The sequence below is a fragment of the Mobula hypostoma genome, chromosome 12 (genome assembly GCF_963921235.1).
Source record: "Mobula hypostoma chromosome 12, sMobHyp1.1, whole genome shotgun sequence".
Classification (NCBI taxonomy): Eukaryota; Metazoa; Chordata; class Chondrichthyes; order Myliobatiformes; family Myliobatidae; genus Mobula; species Mobula hypostoma.
The window spans coordinates 110670714-110696811 of NC_086108.1; the positions used below are offsets into that span (position 1 = coordinate 110670714).

Below are 26098 nucleotides of genomic sequence, written 5' to 3' on the forward strand. Positions count from 1 at the left end.
ACTAGGTTTGTTAGCATATCAAAAGCCTGTGACCGTCTCAGTTTGCGTCTGCCATAATCAATAACATCCTTCCTCCTGTGCAGCCGGTAAACCTCTTTCATGATTCCACCAACTGTTTCCTCTAGCACCGCAAAATGTCCACCGAGGGGTACCTTGTGGGCCAGGTTAAAAATCTCATCCCCATAACTCTTTTGCACCACCCCCCATTCCTCATCTGCGGGTACGGTACTTGGTCTCCCTTTCCTCCTTAGCACTTCCTCCTCCACACAATAGCCTACTGGCTCCCTTCTTAATTCTGCGTCAGAGAGAGCTGTCTCCGCCAAAACCATCAACCCCTCCTCTCGCTCCTGTGCCTGCACAAATTCTTTCCTGGCTAATGCTAAGTCTGTCTCAGCTCCCTCACTACCTCTTGTCTCACTACACTCCTTCTTTTCACTTTCTACCTCCTCCTGGTACGTCTCAGCTAAATTTACTTCGGCAGTCCCGTGATGAACCTGTGAGTCCATGGGCGGGGCCTCAATGCTGGCAGGCTGACCAGTCAATCTTACGGCTGGGAACACGATTCCCCCGGCGAGGTCATTACCGAGCAAGACCTCCACGCCTGTCATCGGTAATTCGGGCCTCACCCCGATCGTGACTAGTCCAGAGACCAGGTTGCTTTGTAGGTGTATCTGGTGCAAAGGGACTGCCTCTGTCCCTTCCCCAATACCTTTGACCTTGACCTCCCCAGTCTGGGTCTCTGAACTAAACTCTAATACACTCTTCAATATCAATGACTGACACGCTCCCGTGTCTCTCCAGATCCGCACTGGAACTGGGTTTAATCCCTCCTTCACTGACACCAATTCGGCCGAGATAAACTCTCGCGCCATTCCCGAACTTTGGCAGACCTTTCCTCTCCTAGCGGTTCGTTTACCAGCTCGATACAACCAGTCAAAATCGCCATTTTTCCTTTTCCCGTCTCCTTCTTTGGGGCAAAGCACCTGGACGCAAAGTGTCCGGCTTTCCCACAATTATAACAGACGACCCCAGGAGACTTCCTACCAAACTGCTCCCGGTCTACCTTATCCTTCTCACTAGTCCCCGGCTTACTTTCTGACTTTTCTGGCGGACTCTCCCCGCCGTCCTGACTACCCTTCTGGTAGCCTTTACTCTGGGCAAACTTCATTTTATGCGTCAACGCATACTCATCCGCTAACATAGCAGTTGCGGCTAACGTGGCTGCCTCTTTCTCATCTAGGTAGGGTCTCATACCCTCCGGGACACAACCTTTAAACTGCTCAATCAGGATCAGCTGTAGCAGTCTGTCATAATCCCCCTCTACCCCCTTGGAGGCGCACCAACGCTCACAATATGTCTGCATCTCATGGGCAAACTCTAAATACGTGCGGTCCCACTGCTTCCTCGCATTCCGGAACCTCTGCCGGTATGCCTCCGGGACCAACTCATAAATCCTGAGGATGGCCTCTTTCACCACCTCATACCTCTGGGCATCTTCCACGGACAAAGCTGAGTAAGCTTGTTGGGCTTTCCCTTTCAGTACACTCTGAAGCAAAACAGCCCACTTATCCCTCGGCCAGTCCTGACTTGTAGCAACTTTTTCGAAATGGAGAAAGTACCGATCCACATCGGTATCGTCAAATGGGGGAACCAGCCTAACCTCCTGGGTCGCCCTGAACCCTCCACCTTGGTTTGGCATGGGCCCCTGCTCTGCCCTTATCTTTAACTTCTCCAGCTCAAATTCCCTTTCCCTCTGTTTCTCCAACTGCCTCTCTTCTCGCTCCAACTGTCTCTCTCTCTCTCTCTCTCCTGCCTTTCTAACTCGCTCTCCTGCCTTTCTAACTCTCTCTCTCTCTCTCTCTCTCCTGCCTTTCTAACTGTCTCTCTCTCTCTCCTGCCTTTCTAACTCTCTCTCTTTCTCTTCTTGCTCCCATTGCCTCTCTTTCTCTTCGTGTTCTAGCTGCCGTACCCGGAACTCGTGCTCGAGTCTCAGTTTTTCAAGCTGCACCTGTACCGCGTCTCCAGCAGGTTTTTCAATAGACACCACCTCCAGCTCCCCTTGGGGAAACACACCTTTAGATACATAGTGCTCTACGATAGCTCTGTGTATCTCCTCTCTCCTCATTGTCGGCTTCCCCTTAACAAGATTCAACTGTTTGGCCACAGCTGCCAATTCCACTTTCCTGGCATCCTCCAATGCCTCCAAGGTCGGCGCCTTTATAAATTCCTCAGCCTCCATTTCTGCTGTTTGTCTTTTCTTTCTTTCGGGAATTTTAACCCAATCAATTTACTCCGTCCCAAATTTAGCATTCAAAATCGCGGACGAGAACCCCACTTATGTTACGTACCCCGTAACTGGGTTGCCAAACCAGCAGAAATGGATCACTCAGTTGGAGTCTGGATTACTAGAACTAAGAAAGTTTTATTAAAGAAACAAGCAACACAGTACTCCAATCAAAAGGATAATAAATGCAACAGTTCAGCAATGATAAACACACATGTACACACAATTAAGATAACAGGATCAATCAAGCTCTATCGTCGTCTAGGGGTAAATGACCAGTTTCAAAGTGACGCAAAGTTCAGTTCAGTTGAGTTCAGTTCAGTTCACAGTAATCACTGCCGTGGGAGATGGACAGTGGGGGGAAGGAGAGAGAGAGAGAGCAAAAGCGAATGAATATTCAAACGGCTTCCACACAGACCTTCAATATTCTTCGCAGTCAGCTTTCGGGCGAGCCCTTTGTGATGTCTTCTGAGGTCACCGACCGTGACCCCTCCGTTTCCAGATACGATCGTTTCTCTGCAGTAAATCTGGCACCCAGGCAAGGGCGGACACACACCAGGTTCCCGCCGATCATACCTTTCCACCCTGTGCGTCTATGGCTTGGTCCCGCGACCAGCCCTCCAAAAACTCCCACTGACTTGTGGGAGGCGCACCGCTTCCAGGGTCTTGTTACCTCGTGGTGTCATGTGTGTCTTGCCTTAGCGAACCTGTCCCTTTTTATCCCCCTGCTGAGGTATCGCCTGTCCATCACTTCAAACAGTTCAGGGTTCAAAGGGGGAGCCGATCTTGACAGCTCTCCTTCCGTCCCTTCATTAACATCTTCAAATGCTGCTCTCTTGTTTTCCTTATCTCTCTTTCTCCTGAAGACAGGTGGCAGACCAACTGCTGATCCCATTGGTGCCAGCACAGGACAGCTAACATCTTAATCTATGTGTACTCTCGTCACAATTAGAAGTGGAGGTTGATAGGTTTTTGATTAGTCAAGGTGTCAAAGGTTACGGGGAGACAGAGAATGGGGTTGAGAGAGATAATGTATCAGCTATGATGGAATGACACAGCAGACTCAATGGGCCGAATGGCCTAATTCTCTTTCGATGGTCTTGGGATAATCAAAGGAGAATCAGTGGATGTTGTGCACTTGGATTTTCAGAAAGACTTTACAAGGTGCCACACATAAGACTGTTAAACAAGATAAGAGCCCATGGTATTACAGGAAAAAATCTACCATAGATAAAGTGTCTGAATGGTCGGAGGCAAAAAAGTGGGAATAAAGAGAGCCTTTTCTGATTAGCTGCTGGTGAACAGTGGTGTTCCAAAGGGGTCTGAGTCGAGACCAAATCTTTTTATGTTATATTGTATGCCAGTGATTTGGGTAATGGAATTGATGTCTTTGTGGTCAGGACTGTGGAAGGTTCGAAGATACCTTTGTAGGAGGGGCTGGTGATGTCGAGGAAGCAAAGAGGCTGCAGAAAAACTTTGATGGATTTGGAGAACGGGCAAAGAACTGGCACATGGAATACAGTGTTAGGAAGTGTTTGGCCAAGAGCTTTGGTAGAAGGAATAAAAGCATAGAATATTTTCTAAACAGGGAGAAAATTCAAAACTCTGAAGTGCAAAGGGACTTGGGAGTCCTCATGCAGGATTTCCTTACGGTTAATTTGTAGGTTGAGAGCAATGTTAGCATTCATTTCATGAGGATTGGAATATAAAAGCAAAGATGTAATGTTGAAGCTACATAAGGGACTAATGAGGCCTTGCTTGGCGTATTGTGAACAGGTTTGGCTGCCTTATTTAAGAAAGGATGTGCTGACATTGGAGAGGGCTCAGAGGATGTTCATGCGAATGATTCTGGAAATGAAAAGCTTATTGTATGTGGAGTGATTGATGGCTCTGGGCCTGTACTTCCTGGAGTTTACAAGAATGAGGGGAGATCTCATTAAAACCTATCAAATGCTGTAAGGTCTAGATAGAGTAGATGTGGAAAGGTTTGTTTCCTGTGGTGGGGGAGTTGAGGACTAGAGGGCACAGACTCAGAATAGAGAGACATCCATTTAGAACCAAGATAAGAAGGATTTCCTTTAGCCAGAGGGTGGTGAATCTTTGGAATTCATTGCTACAGATGGCTGTGGAGGACAGGTCATTTGCTATATTTAAAGCGGAGGTTGATAGGTTCTTGATTAGTGAAGGTGTCAGGGGTTATGGGGAGAAGGCAGGAGAATAGGGTTCAGCAGGAAATGGATTGGCTATGATGAAAAGGTAGAGCAGACTTGATGGGCTGAATGGCCCAATGCTGCCTCTATGCCTCTGGTCTTATGATCTGATCGTCTTCAAGGTCATCATTATGGACTTCTGCTGGCAGATTTATTTAATTACTTTAATTCCTCAATGGCTCTGGTGGGATTTGAACTCATGTTTTTGAATTTCTGGTACTCTGACTTCTAGTCTAATATCTGAACCACCATGTTACCGTACTGCTGTGCAGCAGCTTGATGAGGTGCTTACAGGTTCATCTGCAAACCTGCCCTTCAGTCACCTTCCAGCATAAAATCCTCCATCTATAAACACACGGAAAGTGCTGGAGGAACTCAGCTTACCAGTAGGCTAACTGGCACCAGCCTACTGGCTGTCAAGGACGTCTGTACAGAAGGGTGCCGAGAAGTGGCTGTTAACATCATGAAGGATCTCACCCACCACGTTCATGGACTGTTTGTCCCACTCCCCCACACCCATCAGGGAGGGGGCTTCATAACATTCACGCCAGGACCACCACACTCAAAAACTGTTTCTTTCCCCAGCAGTGAGGCTGATCAACACCTCCACCCACTAACCCACCCCTCCACACCCCCAACATCCACTACTCTATCATTGAATTGAATTGAATGATCTTTATTGTCATTATACATAGGTACAATGAAACTCTGTCTGGCTTCCTCTCAGGCAATTAAATAAAGCAGTAGGTAAAAACAAGACAGTAATAGAAAAGCAGTATTAAGTAGATAAGTAGCAGGAACTAAATTGCAGCAGCACCAGAATATCACAGTAATGCCCAAAGTGCCATTAGTGCCAGTATTTGAGTCATTGTGTGTCCATGTGTGTGCTCACAGTTTCAGTCATTGTTTTGTGGGAGTGGTGTGATGGAGGCCACAGCTCTGGGATAGAAGCTGTTCCTCAGACTATTTGGTCTGGCTTTTAGTGTCCTGAACCTTTTGCTGGACGGCAGTGGGTCAAACAGGGAGTGGCCGGGGTGTGTGGTGTCTCTGGTTATGCTGATTGCTTTCCTCCTGAGTCTGCTGGAATAGATGGTGTCCAGTCCTAGGAGCTCCATCCTGACAATTCGCTGGGCCACCTTCACCAGGCGATGCAGGTCTTGTCGCTCAGTGGCTGTGCAGCTGACATACCACACTGTGGCGCTGTCGGTCAGGATGGTTTCAATTGTGCTTCTGTAGAAGTTAAACAGCAGCTTTTGTGAGAGTTTGGCCTGTTTCAGCTTTCTGAGGAAGAAGAGTCTTTGTTGTGCCTTTTTTACAAGCAGCAAGGTGTTGGTGGTCCGTGTCAGCTGTTTTGACAACATAAGTCCAAGGAACTTTAGGTTTTCCACACTTTCCATTACCTTTCCTTGTATATGGAGGGGGGTGTGTACTCTGTCCTTCGATCTCCTGAAGTCAATGATTACCTCTTTTGTTTTAGAAGTGTTAAGGACCAGGTCGTTGTCCTTACACCACTCGGTCAGATGATCCACCTCAAGCCTGTAAGCTGTTTCATCCTCGTCTGAGATCAGGCCAACCACTGTGGTATCGTCCGCAAATTTAATTATGGAATTGGAGGTGTAGATGGGAGTGCAGTCATGTGTGAAGAGTGTGTAGGGCATAGGGCTCAGCACACAGCCCTGCGGCGTGCCTATTTTTAAGATGAGGGTGGTGGAGGTGTGCTGACCAATTCTGCCTTGCTGTGGTCGGTCTGTGAGAAAGTCCTTGACCCATGAGCACAGGGAGGAACAAAGGGATTGACATTTCCTGTCAATCACCTTATGTACAGACTCTCTGTGCCTAGTGTCACTTTATTGACATAAAATCAATCTATGTGTATAAACTATCATAATATTTATATTTATTGTGTTTTTTATTTTACTATTATTGTGTTCTTTATCTTATTGTGTATTTTGTTGGTGCTGCATTGGATCTGGAGTAACAATTATTTCATTCTCCTTTCCATGTGCACTGGAAATTACATTAAACAACCCTTGAATCTTGAATCAGACAGTAGTTATGGTAGGAAATGGAGAGCCAACATTTCAAGTTGAGGTTTTCCACCTGGGCTCCACAGATGTTGCCTGGCCTGCTGAGAGTCTTACATTTTGTGTATGTTGCTCCAGATCTCCAGCACCTGCAGAATCCCTCGTGACTCAATTCCTGACACTCCGAAGACTCTCCACCATCTGCAGGAGTGTGATGGAGAACCTGCGCCCTAACTGGATGAGTTTGGCTCTACCAGCTCTGAAAAGCCTTTTCCTACCCAGGAGGGAGCTAGATTCAACCCAGTTCACTTCGCCGAGCCGTTACAGAATCTGTGGGAGGGAAGGAATGGCCGATATCCTGTATCAGGGCTGTTATTTTCCTCACAGTCAATTTCCCCCGGCAATCTGCTGAGTACCTCCGGCATTTTGTACATATTGCTCCAGATTTCCAGCATCTGCAGAATCTCGAGTGGTTCTGTAAGCAGTAATTTTCCGTTGTTAACTATCTCACTGGATTTGTTGATTTGCTGCCAGCACTTCATTGAAGTTTCAGTCCAACAGAGGCAAATGCGTGACTGACATGAAGAATTCAAACACATGATTGACGTGATTGACATGAAGATAGCCAGGAGACATCAGGAAATGGGTGGAAGCCAGATCTGGAATCCTATTGTCTCTCTAGTGGTTGAGTGACACAAAATGTGCACCTCTAGCAGCATGTTCCACACACGCACCACTCTCTGTGTAAGAAAACTTATCTCTGACATCCCTCCCCCACTCTCATCCGGTCGCTTTAAAGTTACATCTCTTTTTTTTTAACCCTTTCACAGCCTGAGAAAATCTGCCTTGAAAATACAGTGCAGGTGAACAATAAGGTGCAACATTATAATAATAGAACATAGAATAGTACAACACATTACAGGCCCTTCGGCCCACAATGTTGTGCCGACCCTAAAACCCTGCCTCCCATATAACCTCCCACCTTAAATTCCTCCATATACCTGTCTAGTAGTCTCTTAAACTTCACGAGTGTATCTGCCTCCACCACTGACTCAGGCAGTGTAATCCACGCACCAACCACTCTCTGAGTAAAAAACCTTCCTCTAATATCCCCCTTGAACTTTCAACCCCTTACCTTAAAGCCATGTCCTCTTGTATTGAGCAGTGGTGCCCTGGGGAAGAGGCTCTGGTTATCCACTCTGTCTATTCCTCTTATTATCTTGTACACCTCTATCATGTCTCCTTTCATCCTCCCTCTCTCCAAAGAGTAAAGCCCTAGCTCCCTTAATCTCTGATCATACTCCATACTCTCTAAACCAGGCAGCATCCTGGTAAATCCCCACTGTACCTTTTCCAATGCTTCCACATCCTTCCTATAGTGAGGTGACCAGAACTGGACACAGTACTCCAAGTGTGGCGTAACCGGAGTTTTATAGAGCTGCAAAATTACATCACGACTCTTAAACTCTATCCCTCGACTTATGAAAGCTAACACCCCATAAGCTTTCTTAACTACCCTATCCACCTGTGAGGCAACTTTCAGGGATCTGTGGACATGTACCCCCAGATCCCTCTGCTCCCTCTGCTCCTTCACACTACCAAGTATCCTGCCATTTACTTTGTACTCTGCCTTGGAGTTTGTTCTTCCAAAGTGTACCACCTCACACTTCACAACATAGGCTGTGAGGTCAAGAGTCAAACCTATTTATTTATTTATTTAGCGATACAGCACGGAGCAGGTCGTTGCGGCCACGGTTTGCATATCTAGACAGCTGGGAGGCAGCATTCACAGTCACACCCTGACCAGCAAAGGCCTCCAATCACAGGACAATTTAGATCACTAACTAACCAGTTCATCTTTGGACTGTGGGAGGAAACTGGAGCACCCGGAGGAAACCCATGCGTTCATAGGGAGGACATAGAAAGACTCCTTACAGAGGATGCTGGAATTGAACTCCAAGGGCCCTGGGCTGTAATAGGGTTATGCTAATCATTACACTACCATAGCATCCCACTAGTGGTTGAGTGACCCAAAATATAAAAATAGCTTTGTAACCGGAGCTCCAAGATTAAAGGATACCTTTCTTTGTCACATGTACATCAAAATATTGAAACATAGAGTGAAATGTGTTACTTGTGCCAAATCAAATCAGTGAGGATTATCCTGGGGCAGCCCACAAGTATCACCACGGTTCTGGCAGTAACGTAGTATGCCCACAACTGACTAATCCTAACCAGCGCACCTAGATTTTGATTAGCTTTATTTGTCACATGCACATTGAAACATACAGTGAAATGTGTCATTTGTGTCAACAACCAAGACAGTCCGAGGAATTGTTCGGGGTCGCCCACTATATCGCTGTACATTCCAACACCAACGCAGCTTGTCCAAAACTCCCTAAACCTAACCCGTATGTTTCCGGAATGTGAGAGGAAACCAGAGCTTCTGGAGTAAGCACACATGGTTATGGAGAGAACATACAAACTCCTTACAGGCAACGGCGGAAATTGAACCCAGGCTGCTGACACTGTAAACCGTTATGCGAACCACTGCCACACTGACAAATTTAACTACTGAATACATAGTGCTCGGCAGATCAATAACTGCTGTTCTGACAGTATCATGGTGCAGCATGGCAGTGTAGTGGTTAGCACAAAGCTTTACGGTGCCAGCGACCTGGGTTTGTACGTTCTCCCCATGACCACAAGGGTTTCCTCCGGGTGCTCTGGTTTCCTCCCACAGTCCAAAGACGTACCAGTTGGTAGGTTCATTGGTCATTGTAAGTTGTCCTGTGATTGGGCTAAGATTAAATTGGGAGATTGCTGGGTGGCACAACTTGAAGGGCTGGAGTCACAGAGGAGATCCGAAACACAGAGATCACTTACTTAGGAATCCTCGTGCAAGACTCCTAGAAGGTTAATTTGTACATTGAGTCCGTGGTAAAGAAGGTCAATGCAATATTGGCATTTATTTCAAGGGGACTAGAATATAAAAGCAAGGAGGTAATGCTGAGCCTTTATAAGACACTAGTCAGGCTGCACTTGGGGTATTATCAACAGTTTTGGGCCCCCATACCTCAGAAAGGATGTGTTGTCATTGGAGAGAGTCCAGAGGAGGTTCACGAGGATGATTCTGAGAATGAAGGGATTAGCATATGAGGAGTGTGTGGCAGCTTTGGGCCTGTACTCACTGGAATTTAGAAAAATGTGGGGGAACCTCATTGAAACCTACCGAATGTTGAAAGACTTAGATAGGGTGGATGTGGAGAGGATGTTTCCTACAATGGAAGTATCTATAACTAAGGGGGACAGCCTCAAAATTGAGAGACAACACTTTTGAACAGAAATAATAAGGATTTTTTTTTAGCCAGAGTGGTGGAATACTCTGCCACAGACTGCAGGGGAGGCCAAGTACATGGGTATATTTAAAGCAGATGTTGATAGTTTCCCGCTCAGTCAGGGCATCAAAGGATATGGTGAGAAGGTAGGTGTACAGGGTTGAGTGGGATCCGGGATCAGCCATGATGGAATAGCAGAGCAGACTCGATGGGCTGAATGGCCTAATTCTGCTCCTATGTCTTGTGGTCTTCAGTCTGCTTCCCTATTGACTTCTGACTGATTTGATGAGATTTGGTATGTCTCCAAAGTCACTCACAAATTTCTACAGATGTACCACAGAGAGTATTCTAATTGGCTGCATTGCCATCTGGAAAGGAGGGGTCGGAATAAGCCACAGAGAGTTGTAAACTGAGTCAGTTCCATCGTGAGCACTAGACTCTGTTGTATCCAGGACACCTTCATGGAGCGATGCCTCAAAAAGGCAGCGTCCATCATTAAGGGCCCCCATCACCCAAGTCAAGCCTTGTTCTCATTGCTGCCATCAGGGAGGAGGTACAGAAGCCTGAAGTCACACACTCAGCGATTCAGGAACGGCTTCTTCCCCTCCGCCATCTGCTTTCAGAATGGACATTGAACCCATGAACACTACCTCACTACTTTTTTATTTTTATTTTTGCACTACTTATTTAATGTAACTAATTAAGATATATACTTACTGTAATTTACAGCATTTTTCTCCATTATTATGCATTGCAATGTACAGCTGCCACAATATCAACAACTGTAACAACCTGTTGCTGATATTAAAGCTGATTCTGAATCTGATTCTAGTACTATCTCTCAACGTTACTCTTCTATCTTTTCCCTGTAACCTTTCACTATTCAAGAACAGATCGATCTCCACTTTAAATCACTTGGGCAATGAATTCCACATATTCATCATCCTCTGGCTAAAGAAATTCAACAGCTCCATTCTAAAGGGAGATCCCTCTGTTCTGAGGCTGTGCTGTCTGGTCCTGGACTCCCCCGCTATCAGAATTATCCTCTTTACATCCACTCTGCATCTATTCAGGCCTTTCAATAATCAGTAGGTTTCAATGAGATCCCCTCCCCACTCATTCTTCTAATGAGCGACCATTCATTTATACTTGTTCCAAATCTAGTATCAAAACCAAGAGCATCATGTACAGAAGATGGGATGTTATGTCGCACTTGTCCTCACAGAGACATCAGAAGTGGAAGGAGTGAGCAATTTCAAATTCAGGGGTGTCAAGATCTCTGAGGATCTAACCTCGACCCAACATATTGATGAAGCTACAAAGAAGGCATGACAGCGACTATATTTCATTAGGAATTTGAGGAGTTGGTGTGGACATCAGCCAGGTAGAACAGCGAGGAGAGTTTAAAAGGAGACAGCTTTATAGAGCAGACATTGGAGGGGTGGGCAATGGAGTAGAGGGAGATAGAGTAGGAAGTCTTTGGCTCAATGGGGCTTAGGCGTTAATGGATCCAGGCGAGGTAGGTTAACCGTGTAGATTAGAGACAGGAAGTTTGTGTGTGAGGCCAGTGTTCTGTGCTCGGTGACAGATCTGGGAAGTCCTGGAGACTCCAAGTCTCTCGGATGGCCACATCTGTGCCAGGTGCTTGGAGCTGCAGCTCCTTAGGGACTGCGTTAGGGAAGTGGAGATGCAGCTCAATGACCTTCGTCTGGTCAGGGAGAGTGAGGAGGTGATAGAGAGGAGCTATAGACAGGTAGTCACCCTGGGGCCTCGGGAGACAGATAAGTGGGTATCAGTCAGGAGAGGGAAGAGCAACAGTCAGATGCTAGAGAGTACCCCTGTGGCTGTCTCCCTTAACAATAAGTACTCCTGTTTGAGTACTGTTGGGGGGACAGCCTACCTGGGGGAAACAACAGTGGCTGTGCCTCTGGCACAGAGTCTGGCCCTGTGGCTCAGAAGGGTAGGGAAAGGAACAGGATGGCAGCAGTGATAGGGGACTCTATAGTTAGGGGTTCAGATAGGAGATACTGTGGATGCAGGAAAGAAACACGGCTGGTAGTTTGCCTCCCAGGTGCCAGGATCCGGGACGTTTATGATGGAGGAAAGGGAGGTTGGCTCATAAATAGAGAAAGTTTGGAGACAGTGCGAAAGGGAGGATAGGCAGGTGATAGAGAAGGGATGCACTCAGTCCGATGGTTTGAGATGTGTCTATTTTAATGCGAGGAGTATCATGAATAAAGCGGATGAGCTTGGGGCATGGATCAGTACTTGGAGCTATGATGTTGTGGCCATTACAGAGACTTGAATGGTGCAGGGGCGGGAATGGCTACTGCAAGTGCCAGGCTTTAGATGTTTCAGAAAGGACAGGGAGGGAGGCAAAAGAGGTGGGGGTGTGGCACTGCTGATCAGAGATAGTGTCACGGCTGCAGAAAAGGAGGAAGTCATGGAGGGGTTGTCCACAGAGTTTCTGTGGGTGGAAGTTAGGAATAGGAAGGGGCCAATAACTCTACTGGGTGTTTTTTATAGACCACTCAATAGTAACAGGGAGATCAAGGAGCAGATAGGGAGACAGATTCTGGAAAGGAGTAATAATAACAGGGTTGTTGTGGTGGGAGATTTTAATTTCCCAAATATTGATTAGCATCTACCTAGATTGAGGGGTTTAGATGGGGTGGAGTTTGTTAGGTGTGTTCAGGAAGGTTTCTTGACACAATATGTCGATAAACCTACAAGAGGAGAGGCCGTACTTGGTCTGCTATTGGGGAATGAACCTGATCAGGTGTCAGGTCTCTCAGTGGGAGAGCATTTTGGAGATAGTGATCACAATTCTATCTCCTTTACCATAGCATTGGAGAGGGATAGGAACAAATAAGTCAGGGAAACGTTTAATTGGAGTAAGGGGAACTATGAGGCTATCAGGCAGGAACTTGGAGGCATAAATTGGAAACAGATGTTCTCAGGGAAAAGTACCGAAGAAATGTGGCAAATGTTCAGGGGATATTTGCGTGGGGTTCTGAGTAGGTACGTTCCAATGAGACATGGAAAGGATGGTAGGGTACAGGAACCATGGTGTACAAAGTCTTTTGTAAATCTAGTGAAGAAGAAAAGAAGAGCTTACGAAAGGTTCAAAAAACTATGTAAAGATAGAGACCTAGAAGATTATAAGGCTAGCAGGAAAGAGCTTAAGAAAGAAATTAGGAGAGCCAGGGGGGAAATTACCTAGAGTTACCCTTAGCCCTCTATTTTTCTAAGCTCCATGTACCTTTCTAGGAGACTCTTAAAAGACCCTATTGTATCTGTATTTCCATGAAATTTTTCTAGGGTGGAAATGGCTAGCACGAGAGGACACAGGTTTAAGGTGCTTGGAAATAGGTACAGAGGAGATATCAGGGGTAAGTTTTTTACTCAGAGAGTGGTGAGTGCGTGGAATGGGCTGCCGGCGACTGTGGTGCAGGCGGATACGATAGGGTCTTTTAAGAGACTCCTGGACAAGTACATGGAGCTTAGAAAAATAGGAGGCTATGGGTAACCCTAGGTAATTTCTAAGATTTGGCATAGCTTTGTGGGACGAAGGGCCTGTATTGCGCTGTAGGTTTTCTATGTTTCTATGAGATTTGGTATATCACCAAAAACACTCACAAATTTCTGCAGATGTACCATGGAGAGCATTCTAACTGGCTGCATCACCGTCTGGTATAGGGGAGGGGGTGGGCGGGATGGCTACAGCACAGGATTGAAAAGAGCTGCAGAGAATTTTAAACTTAGTCAGCCCCATTATGAGCACTGGCCTCCATCGTATCCAGGACATCCTCAGGGAATGATGCCTCAATAAGGTGGCATCCATCATTAAGAACCCCCATCACCCAGGACAAGGCCTCTTCTCATTGCTACCATGAGGGGGGAGGTACAGAAGCCTGAAAGCACACACTCAGTGATTCAGGAACAGCTTCTTCCCCTTTGCCCTCAGATTTCTGAATGGACACTGAACACATGAACTTTGTTATTTTTATTTTCTGTATTACTTATTTCATTTACATATACATACACACACTTATTATAATTCATGTTTTTCCTATTATTATGAATTGTAGTGTACACCTGCTACAAAGACAATAGATTTCACAACATAAGCTGGTGATATTAAACCTGATTCTGATTTTGATTGCAGAAGTTGCTGATAAGGCTGGATTTGAAATATTGCGCTCGGTTCTGGGCACCGTGCTGTAGGAAAGATGTCATTAACCTGGAAAGAGTGCAGAGGAGATTTATGATAATGTTACTGGTACTGAAGAATGGAGAGAGGTTGCGTCGATTGAAATTTTTTCTCTGAGGACATAGAAGATTGAAGGATGATCAAGCGGTGTATAAAATCATAGTGTTATGTTTTGTGACTTCAAAACATTCAACTGACTCAATGGGAGACATGGGAGTCTGAAATGTGGGTTTAACTTTGTGTTTTACTTTAAGTGAGGCATGCACGTATCACATGGTAATGTGATGACGTGTGTAATTCACATACTTTTAGATATAACCTGTAATGAATTATTTAAATGAACAAAAATGCTTAATCTAACAATATATATAAGATTTCTCAAATATTACTGAAATAGTAAATACACAACAGATAGAAAGAAAGTCTTTTTCCCAACATTGGGATATCAAGAATGGCCTAATTCTACTCCTGTGTCTTATGGCCTTTTGGAGACTGACATTTATGGTTATCAGTGCTCCACTGTCTTCTCATTACAGGGGTCCTGATGTTTGACAAAATCCAGGGATTCTGGCTGACGCACAGTGTGCCACACTTTCCTCCCAATGCCACGAAGGGGTACGCTTGGCCATCGTCTGGACGGCGAAACGGACAGACCCTTCTGTGCGTTACAATCAAATACGATCAGGTGACAAAAATCGGTAAGGAATTACCAACACAAGGGATTCTGCAGAAGCTGCAAATTCACACACTAAATGCTGGAGGTACTCAGCACTCAGCATCTATGAAGAAGAATAAACAGTCAACGTTCAGGCTGAGACCCTTCATCATTCTGCTAGCTTCTGCCCCCTTCCTTTCTAGTCCTGCTGAAGAGTCTCGGGCCCAAAGCATCAACTGTTTATTCTTCCCCATAGATGCTGCCCGACCTGCTGAGATCCTTCAGCCTTTTGTGCATGGCACTCTGATAAGGAATTATATTGTTCCTTGCTTGACGCGTGTCTTTTGTAACATGTTCTGGTTGCCTCATTATAGAAAGGATGCAGAGAGGGTGCAGAGGATACTGCCTGGATTAGAGAACATGTCCAATGAGGAAAGGTTGGGTGAACTAGGGCTTTTCTTTTTGTAGTAAAGGAGAATGCGAGGTGAGTTGATACAGAGGTTTACAGATGATAGATCAATTGACCTTTTTATCCCACGGCAGAAATAGAGACATTTTTCAGAGACTTTTTTCCCACGGCAGAAATAACTAGTACCAGGGAGTATAATTTTAATGTGATTGAAAGAAAGCACAGGATGGATGTTAAAGGGAAATTTTTTATTAAGCAGAGTGTTGGCACGTGGCCAAGTGGTTAAGGCGTTCGTCTAGTGATTCAAAGGTCGCTAGTTTGAGCCTCAGCTGAGGCAGCGTGTTGTGTCCTTGTGCCCTTGAGCTTTAAAATTTGTCTTTTAGCTCTAACTGCTTTAAGTTGAGATGCTAATAGCTTATTACTTTTATCTCCAGACATATAAAATTGACTTTTTAATTTAAGCAAATTTCTTTCAATCGGATAAGTTAATAGTAAATTATATTGAAATTGAAGTTTGAGCCTTTGTTTAAATAGATCAACATTAGGAGAAACTGCATGAGTATTATCTAGATCTTTAATTAGTTTGGAAATTCTATCTAATTCTACTTTTTTCTGTTTCTTAAGTTTAGCCAAATAAGATAATATCTGACCTCGCAAATATGCTTTGAGTGTATCCTGTATAATCAATTTCGAAACATCTCCCATATTATTAAAAAGATAGAATTTTAAAAATTCTTGAGAGATGGTAGTTTAGCTTGTAATTATGAAGATATTAATTAAATTTTTCAAGACTATTACAGTGAACTTTATAAATCTCAGTTTCCAGCTGACCCTTCTAATATGTATGCCTTTTTACAAGAGATTGATTTTCCTAGAATATCTGTTGAAGATCAGCAAATTCTTGATGCTCCTTTTACTGAAAGAGAAATTCAGAAAGCTATTCTTTCAATGCAATCTGGTAAAGCTCCTGGATTGGATGGTTTTACTGTAGGATTTTATAAAAAATTTGAACACTTGCTTTCTCCTTATATGTTAGAAGTGCTTAAAGATTCTTTTTTGTCAGGAGAGTTACCTTCCACATCTTATGAAGCTTCTATTTCCTTAATCCTTAAGAAAGATAAAGATCCTACTGATTGTGCGTCATATAGACCTATTTCATTATTAAACGTGGATGCCAAAATTCTTTCAAATAATGTGCCCTTGAGCAAGGCACTTAATCACACATTGCTCTGCGACGACACTGGTGCCAAGCTGTATAGGTCCTAATGCCCTTCCCTTGGACAACATCGGTGTCATGGAGAGGGGAGACTTGCAGCATGGGCAACTGCTGGTCTTCCATACAACCTTGCCCATGCCTGCGCCCTGGAAACCTTTCAAGGCGCAAATCCATGGTCTCATGAGACTAACGGATGCCTATAAAGCGTGGTGGGTGTGTGGAACGTGCTGCCGGGGGTGGTGGGAGAGGCAGATACATTAGGGACATTTAAGAAACTCTTAGATAAGCACATGGATAGAAGACTGAAGGAATATGTGGGAGGGAAGGTTAGATTGATCTTGGAGTAGGTTAAAAGGTTGCCACATTGTAGGCCAAAGGGCCTATGCTGTAATGTCCTGTGTTCTATGTTTTGGGGGTAATCAGATGTAAAAACTTTCTCTGAGGTTAGCCACTCTGACTGGTACCCTCTTAACGGACATGACCCTTTGCCCTTGCAGGAGACCAGTTTTTATACTTGAACCCCCATATCTACAGTTGGACTCTTCCTCACCTCTTCCTGCCCGAGCTCTCCAAACTGCTGTTTGTGTTGGAAGGTGGCAGCCCAACGAAGGCTCCGTGGAAACGGCACGCCAAACTCACATCCCTGGGGGGAGTCCAGTTCCAGAGCTTTGCAAAGTACAAGCACTTCGGGGACGGTAAGACCAAAATAAAAGTCAGGTTTATTAGCAGATGCACAAGTCCATCTCTGCACAGGTGCAATGAAAATCTTACTTGCAGCAGCATCACAGAAACAGAGCATCAGATAAACAGCTTTCACAAAAAAAACATAAACAAGATTTACAAGAACACAATTAGTACAGAAAAAAAGGTAATTTTAGTGCAGAAATGCACAATTAGCATCTCAGGAAATTAAGGTCAAAAAGAGAGCTTTTGGTACATTGGCCTTCTTAAATCAAAGTACTGAGTACAGGAACTGGGATGTTATGTATAAGATGTTGGTGAGACCTAATTTGGAGTATCACAAACATGACAAAATCTGCAAATGCTGGAAATCCAGAGCAATACAGACAAAATGCTGGAGGAACTCAGCAGGCCAGGCAGCATCTATGGAAAAGAGTAAACAGTCAACTTTTCGTGCCAAGAATGAGCTGCCAGTGGAAGTGGTGGATGTGGGTTTGATTGGGTATGGAGGAGTATGGTCCAGGTGCGGGCTGATGGGACTACGGGGAAATAATAGTTTGGCACAAACTAGATGGGCCAAAAGTCCTGTTCCTTTGCTGTAGTGTTCTAAGATACTTTCATGCATACATCCCATTCATTGTTGCGAGTTCTCTTTCAGATATATACACGGCATGGGCTGCTCAGGAATTGGATACGGATTTATTGTCTGAAACCTGGAACATTGGGAAGTATCAGCTGCCATCCAACTGTTCCCTCCACAGACACGTCTACAACGTCATGAGGGTCCGATTGCCAGGAGCTGCTTCCTTCCCTTCCACCCATGACCATTCCAAGTGGTGTGTGTCCCTGCATACCACCGATGGGTGGGCTTGTGTCGGAGATCTCAATCGCTCTGAGGGCCAGATGTGGAGGAGCGGTGGGCTTCTCTGCACACAGAATCCTTTGCTGTACAAAGCCTTCAGACGATCTGTGTCCCTGTACAGGAATTGTTCATGACATTCTGTGATGTAACAGGGAGAATTTTGAAGTTGAGGTTTAACAGCTACTTCAGAACATGGAACATTACAGCACAGTACAGGCCCATCAGCCCACGATGTTATGCCAACCTTTTAACCTATTCTGAGAATAATCTAACCCTTCCCTTCAAACGTCCATAATGTATCTTCCTCTACCACCATCCCTGGCAGTACGTTCTACACACCCACCACTTTCTGCGTAAGAAACCCACCTCTGACACAGCCCACTATACTTTCATCCAATCACCTTAAAGTGGTTTTTCCTCATATTGGACATTTCCATTGCAGGAGGAAGTCTCTGGTTGTCTGCTCTGTCTATGCATCTTATACACCTCTGTCAAGTCACATCTCATCCTCTTATATGCCAAAGAGAAAAGTCCTAGCTCATTTAATCTTTCCTCATAAAACATCCAGGCAGCTTCCTGGTAAATCTCTTCTGCTCTCTCTCTAAAGCTTCTACATCCTTCTATAATAGGTAACCAGATCTGAACACAATACTGCAAGTGTGGTCTAACCAGGGTTTTATAGAGCTGCAATGTTGCCTCATGGCTCTTGAACTCAATCCACCAACTAATGAAGGCCAACACACGGTACGCATTCTTAACCACCAACTTGCGCAGTAACTATGAGGGATCTATGAGCGTAAACCCCAAGAACCCTCTGTTTCTCCACTTTGCTAAGAATCCCGTGATCAACCTTGTATTCTGCCTTCAAGTTTGACCTTCCAAAGTGAATCACTTCACACTTTTCCAGATTGAACTCCATGTTGAGGCATGTCACTGCTGTTGTGTGGGAGGAAGTGGGATGGCAGCTTTGTGAGTGTCATCCTCAGTGGCCATGAACAGTGTTCACTTTATGGTACTTGGTTCGGGAAAAAGTTCTGAGAAGGATCCTCGTTGTGTTGAGTAGAATTGTTCCCTTGATCTTTGAAAAAATAAATAAAGTTGCAATGTTCTGAGATTTGCGCTAAGTTTCTAAACTGATAACAGAACAGAATTCACTGACTGCAGAGAACTTTCCAAATTCTCCATTAACACCATCCCAGGTAGATAGGGTTGTAAAGAGATCTCTTAGCAGATTGACTTTTATAAATCAGGGCTCTGGAAGTGGTATTGTCACATGCACAAAGCTACAGTGAAAAGCTTGTCCTGCGACTGTTCATACATGGACAGAGCTCCATGACTGAATCGTACACCACAACTGAATGAACCATGTCCAGAGTCACTTGTGTTCCCTTCCCAATCTATTTATTATTATTGTACATATGTGTCACCAGATACTACCATAAGACCATAAGACACAGGAGCAGAATTAACCCATTCAGCCCATCAGGTCTGTTCTGCCACTCTATCATGGCCAATCCTGGATCCCACTCAACCCCACACATCTGCCTTCCTTGATGGCCTGACCAATCAAGAAACTAGCAATTTTCGCTTTAAATATACCCATGGTTTTGACCTCTACTGCAGTCTGTGGCCGAGTTTTCCTCAAATTCACCACCCTCTGGCTAAAAAAATTCCTCCTTACTTCTGTTCTAAAGGGTCACCCCTCGTTCTGGACACCCCCACCAAAGGAAACATCCTTTCCACATCCTCCCTATCTAGTCCTTCCTACATTCAGTAGGTTTCAATAAGAACCCCCTCCAATTCTTCTAAATTCCAGTGTGTACAGGCCCAAACGCTCCTCATACGTTAGCCCCCTCATTCCTGGAATCATCCTTGTGAACCTAGTCTGGATTCTCTCCAATGCCAGCACATATTTTCTGAGATATGGGGCCCAAACCTGTTGACAATACTCTAAGCAAGCCTCAGTATTAGCTCCTTGCTTTTATATTTTATTCTCCTTGAAATAAATGCTAACATTGGATTTTACCACAGACTCAACCTGTAATTTAACCTTCTGGGAGACTTGCATGAGGACTCCTAAGTCCCTTTTGCACCTCTGATGTTTGAACCTCTCCCCACTTAGATAATAGTCTGCACTTTTGTTCCTTTTGCCAAAATGCATTATCATATATTTCCCAACACCGTATTCTATCTGCCACTTTTTTGCCCATTCTTCCAATTTGTCTAAGTCTTTCTGCAATGGCATTGCTTCCTCAGCACTACCTACCCCTCCACCAATCTGCAAACTTTGCCACAAAGCCATCAAATCCATTATCTAAATCATTGACGAACAATGAGATTAATTTTCTTGCAGGCATTCACAGTAAAGATTGTTATTGCTGGGGTTGGTAATGGAGACAAACTCCTAGTGCCTATTAAATTCTCCCAATGGCATGTACCTCAAATAATCTCAACAACCAAACCCAGCTCCTAGCCCAGTGGAACCGTTTCTACTGACAGGAGAAGGGCAACGACAGGTTACTGGCACCTTAAAACCAGTTGCGTCGGGCAGATGGGGCTCGTCAATTGTGGTTGGCAGCTTACCTAGGAAAAAGAAAACTCTGATTTCAAACCTCCGGTGCCTTGCGGCTATACCCACTCTTAGGGAAGGCTTCAGGAGAACTCCAATGCACTGCTGGTGCCAAACTGTGATGATCTCTGCCATTCCTTTGGGTTCATCAGATGCATTAAGAGGGGGAGCTTGCTACATAGGTAACAGCTCACTCGTACTGCCCTGGCTCATGTATCTAGACAGCTAGGGACGCAACATCCATGGTCGACCCTGACCAACAGAGGCCTCAATTGATCGCAGTAAATACAAGAGACAGAATAGAATCAATGACGGACAAACAACCAATGTGCAAAAGACGACAAACTGTGCAAATCCAGAAAGGAAGATAATAATAACAATAGACAATTTAATCTAAGAATACCCCCAAAGGTGAGGAAAGAGAACCGGGTCGAGACAACAGAGACTTATGGAGAAGAGGAGTTCAGTGGGTAATAAAATGGATGAGTTGACGGCACTAGCCAGGAGTCAGAGAACATTTCGGGAGTGCAGTGTTATGTGTTTTACTGAAACGTGGCTGCATGAGGACATACCCGACCAAAACGTTTCCATAAAGGGCTTCCAGACCGTTCAGGCTGACCGGAAGTGCACTGAGAGCGGTAAGCGTAAAGGAGGGGGGCTTGCTGATCTTGTTAACAACAGATGGTGCAGTCCTGGTCATATTACGATCAAGGAACGTGTTTGTAGCCCAGATATTGAACTTCTTGCTGTTGGACTCCGGCCAAAGGAAATCTCACATGCAATTGTGGTTGTTGTGTACATCCCTCCCTCTGCCAACCCGATGTCAGCGTGTAACATCATTTACACCGTTGGGCACAGGAGTACATTCAGCCAGAGACTCATTCCACCGGGATGCAGCACTGAGCGTCATGGGAAGTCATTCCTGCCTGTGGCCATCAAACTTTGCAGCTCCTCCCTTGGAGGGTCGGACATCCTGGGCCAATGGGCTGGTCCTGGACTTATTTCCGTCTGGCATGTTTTACATATTATTATTTGATTGTTTGTGGTTTTGTATTGCCATGTTTGTACTCTGTTCTTGGTTGGTGCAACTGTAACGAAACCCAATTTCCCTCGGGATCAATAAAATATGCCTATCTATCTATCTATCTATCTATCTATCTACAGCAATTGCAGTTAAAAGCAAGGATACAGATGTCAATAAGTGAAAAACACCAGAAATATGCAGAATTAAAAAAGGAAATTGAAAGACAATGGAACATGAACAGAATATACATTGTCCCAATAGTAATATCTACAACTGGTATCATCCAAAAGTAACTACACAATAGCATAAACTAATAGGCCTACACAGCAATACTTATGTAAATCTCTAGAAAGCCACAATGCTAAACACCACTAGAATAGTCGGAAAGTTCCTCACGATTGACAAATGAGTGCCCTTGGCTATGCCTGTACCTCAGGTTTTACCAGCTTTAGCTGAGAAAAAATAAAAATGTAATAATAATATTAATAACTCAATAAACAATAAATATCAAGAACATGAGATGAAGAGTCCTTGAAAGTGAGTCCATAGGTTGTGGGAATTGTTAAGTGATGGGGTGAGTGAAGTTGAGGGAAGTTATTTCCTCTGGTTCAAGAGCATGATGGTTGAAGGGTAATAACTACCCCTGAACCTGGTGGTGTGAGGCTCGAGGCTCTCATACCTTCTACCTGAAGGCAGCAGTAAGAAGAGAGCATGCCCTGGGTGGTGGGGGTCCTTGATGGTGGATGCAACAGCACTCTATGTGGATGTGCTCAGTGGTGGGGAGGGCTTTACCCATGATGGACTGGGCCGCATCCACTGCTTTTTGTAGGATTTTCCATTCCAGGGCATTGGTGTTTCTGTACCAGGCTGTGATGCAACCAGTTAATATACTCTCCACTGCACATCTATAGAAGTTTGTAAAAGCAGCAACAGGCGTATCACCTACATGAGCATAAGCCATGGTGAGCTGGGGTTAGAGGGGACAAGGAGCCTGAGCAAGGGACATCTGCCGAAAAACTGGGGAACAGGCCCAGCCACACTTACCAGTTTAACCAGCTGTCAAGGCTATAACAAAGCAGCAAATCCCTCGGTGTTGCCTTCAGCCAGGTCCTACCAGTGTTGCAAGGATTCAAAGTACATTTATTATCAAACTATGTATGCAGTATACAACCCTGAGATTTGTCTTCTCCACAGCCATCAAACAAAGAAACACCATGGACCCTGTTCAACAAAAACATCAAACACCCAACACACAAAACGAAGAAGAGTTTTTTCATCTTCTGAGGAGCCTTGGCCAGCAACATCATGAAGGATCCCACCCACCCTGCTCATGGACTATTTGCCCCACTTTCATCAGGGAGGAGTCTATGTAGCATCCAAACTAGGTCCACCGATTCAAAACCAGTTACTTTCCCCAAGCAGTGAGGCTGATCAACACCTCCACCCACTAACCCACCCCTCCACACCCCCCAACCACCCTGTCAGTCACCTTATGTACAGACACTCCTGTGCCTAGCCTCACTTTATGGCCAGACAATCAATTTATGTATATAAGCTATCTTATATATTTATATTTATTGTCGTCTTTATTTCATTGTGGTTTTTTTTAGTGCTACATCAGATCCAGAGTAACAATTATTTCATTCTCCTTTACACTTGTATACTGGACATGACATTAAACAATCCTGAATCTTGAATTAAATACAACACATAGTGGGGTACTGCAAGGCTCAGTGCTGGGACCCCAGTTGTTTACAATATATATTAATGACTTGGATGAGGGAATTAAATGCAGCATCTCCAAGTTTGCGGATGACACGAAGCTGGGCGCCAGTGTTAGCTGTGAGGAGGATGCTAAGAGGATGCAGGGTGACTTGGATAGGTTAGGTGAGTGGGCAAATTCATGGCAGATGCAATTTAATGTGGATAAATGTGAAGTTATCCACTTTGGTGGCAAAAACAAGAAAACAGATTATTATCTGAATGGTGGCCGATTAGGAAAAGGGGAGGTGCAACGAGACCTGGGTGTCATTATACACCAGTCATTGAAAGTGGGCATGCAGGTACAGCAGGCGGTGAAAAAGGCGAATGGTAAGCTGGCATTCATAGCAAGAGGATTCGAGTACAGGAGCAGGGAGGTACTACTGCAGTTGTACAAGGCCTTGGTGAGACCACACCTGGAGTATTGTTTGCAGTTTTGGTCCCCTAATCTGAAGAAAGACATCCTTGCTATAGAGGGAGTACAAAGAAGGTTCACCAGATTGATTCCTGGGATGGCAGGACTTTCATATGATGAAAGACTGGATGAACTAGGCTTATACTCGTTGGAATTTAGAAGATTGAGGGGGGATCTTATTGAAACATATAAAATCCTAAAGAGACTGGACAGGCTAGATGCAGGAAGATTGTTCCCGATGTTGGGGAAGTCCAGAACGAGGGGTCACAGTTTGAGGATAAAGGGGAAGCCTTTTAGGACCGAGATTAGGAAAAACTTCTTCACACAGAGAGTGGTGAATCTGTGGAATTCTCTGCCACGGGAAACCGTTGAGGCCAGTTCATTGGCTATATTTAAGAGGGAGTTAGGTATGGCCCTTGTGGCTAAAGGGATCAGGGGGTATGGAGGGAAGGCTGGTACAGGGTTCTGAGTTGGATGATCAGCCATGATCATACTGAATGGCGGTGCAGGCTCGAAGCGCCGAATGGCCTACTCCTACACCTATTTTCTATGTTTCTATGTTTCATACAAAGTGCTGTAGGAGCTTAAAAGTTCAAAGTTCAAAGTAAATTTATAATCAAAGAATGTATATGTCACCATATACAACCCTGAGATTAATTTTCTTGCAGGCATTCACAGGAAAATACAGAAATACAATAGATTTTACAAAAAGTCTATAAATAACAAAGACTAACAAACAACAAATGTGCAAAAGAAGACAAATCATGCAATTTGGGTAAAAGGTAATTAAATAACACTGAGAATATAAGTTGTAGAGTCCTTGACATAGAGTCCATAGGTTGTGGAATCAGTTCAGTGTTGTAGTGCGTGATGTTATTGACACCGGTTCAGGAGCCCCATGCTTGAGAGGTAATTAACTGTTCCTGAACCTGGTGGTGTGGGCCCTGAGGCTCTTGTACATCCTTCCCAAAGGCAGTAGTGAGAAAAGAGTATGTATGTCTGTATATTTAGGTTAATACTGACAATAGTTGTGCAAATCCATTTAGTGTCGTCCTCCAAGTTTGTAATCTACCCATCTATAAGACATAAGAGCTGAGTTAGGCCATTTGGTCCATCGAGTCTTCTCTGCTGATCATCATGGCTGATTTATTATCCCCTCTCAACCCCATTCTCCTGCCTGCTCCATGTAATCTTTTTGCCTTGACTAATCACAAACCTATCAAACAATGACGAGGCATTCACAGCTGTTTGTGGTAATGAAGTCCACAGACTCACCACCCTCTGGCTAAAGAAATTCCACCTCATCTCTGTCCTAAAGGGATGTTCTAATATTCTGAGGCTTTGCCCTCTGGTACTAGACTACCTCATTATAGGAACCATCTTGTCCACATCAACTCTGTATGGGCCTTTCAATATATGATAGGTTTCAATGAGATCCCCCACTATTTCTTCTAAACTCCAGCAAGTACAGGCCCAGAGCCATCAAATTCTCCTCATATGTTACCCTTTTCATTCCTGGAATCATTGTTGTGAACCTCCTCTGAACCCTCTCCAATGTCAGCATATCTTTTCGTAGATAAGGGGCACAAAACTGCTCACAATACTCCAAGCAAAATCCATCATAATTTAGCTCAAATCAAAATGCAGTTTGAAGCTCTCCTCAGGTCCCCTGGGATTTGTTTTTCATTCTGCAGCACGGTTCTGAACTCAGCAAGTCAGGCAGCGTTAATGCTCTAGCATTTTGTGTCACACCCATTCAATTCAGAGATACGGCATGGTAACAGGCTCATCTGCACCTAACAAGCGCACGTCGCCCAATGACACCCATGTGACCAATTAACCTAATACCTCGTACATCTTCGGAATGTGGGAGGAAACCAGAGCACCCGGAGGAAATCCACGCAGTTACGGGCTGAACATACAAAGAGTGGCAAGAATTTAGGGGTCGCCTGCGGCACTCTCCTGCTTCCTCCCTGTATTCTTTGACTGCCCCCCAACCTATCAGTCTCCACCTTAAATACACCCAATGACCAACCGAAATGAATTCCACAGATTCACCACACTTTGGCTAAAGAAATTCCTCCTCATCTCTGTTCTAAAAGGACTTTCTTGTACTCTGAAGCTGTCCCTCCCCCATCTCATTCCACCTTCTTCCCCCTTCCTTTCCAGACCTGATGATGGGCCTCAGCCCAAAACGTCATCTGTTTATTCTCCTCCACTGCGTGAGCTGCTGAGTTCCTCCAGCATTCTGTGCGTGTTGCTCTGGGTTTCCAGCATCTGCAGAATCCCTTGTGTTAACAATAAATTCAGTGATCATTGCAAAGGCACAGAATGGTGCAAAGATATGCAATGTGCAGAAGCAGTACAATAAGAATTGCTAAACAATAACGAGAGAAGTAAAATTCAGAGTCTGAGGAGATGGCATCCTCACAGGGAA

General features: G+C 44.7%; 1 protein-coding gene across 1 annotated transcript in view; it reads left to right on the top strand.

Moving 5' to 3' along the window:
• The window catches only part of dnase2b (deoxyribonuclease II beta), a 40905-nt gene extending 19242 nt beyond the window's left edge, over window positions 1-21663 (top strand). Inside the window, exons 4-6 of the mRNA XM_063065061.1 lie at window positions 14606-14767; window positions 16847-17044; window positions 17689-21663. Coding sequence (XP_062921131.1) covers window positions 14606-14767; window positions 16847-17044; window positions 17689-18026 — 698 coding nt within the window. The 3' untranslated portion in view covers window positions 18027-21663. The remainder of the gene's footprint in view (window positions 1-14605; window positions 14768-16846; window positions 17045-17688) is intronic.
• The last annotated feature ends 4435 nt before the right edge of the window (window positions 21664-26098 follow it).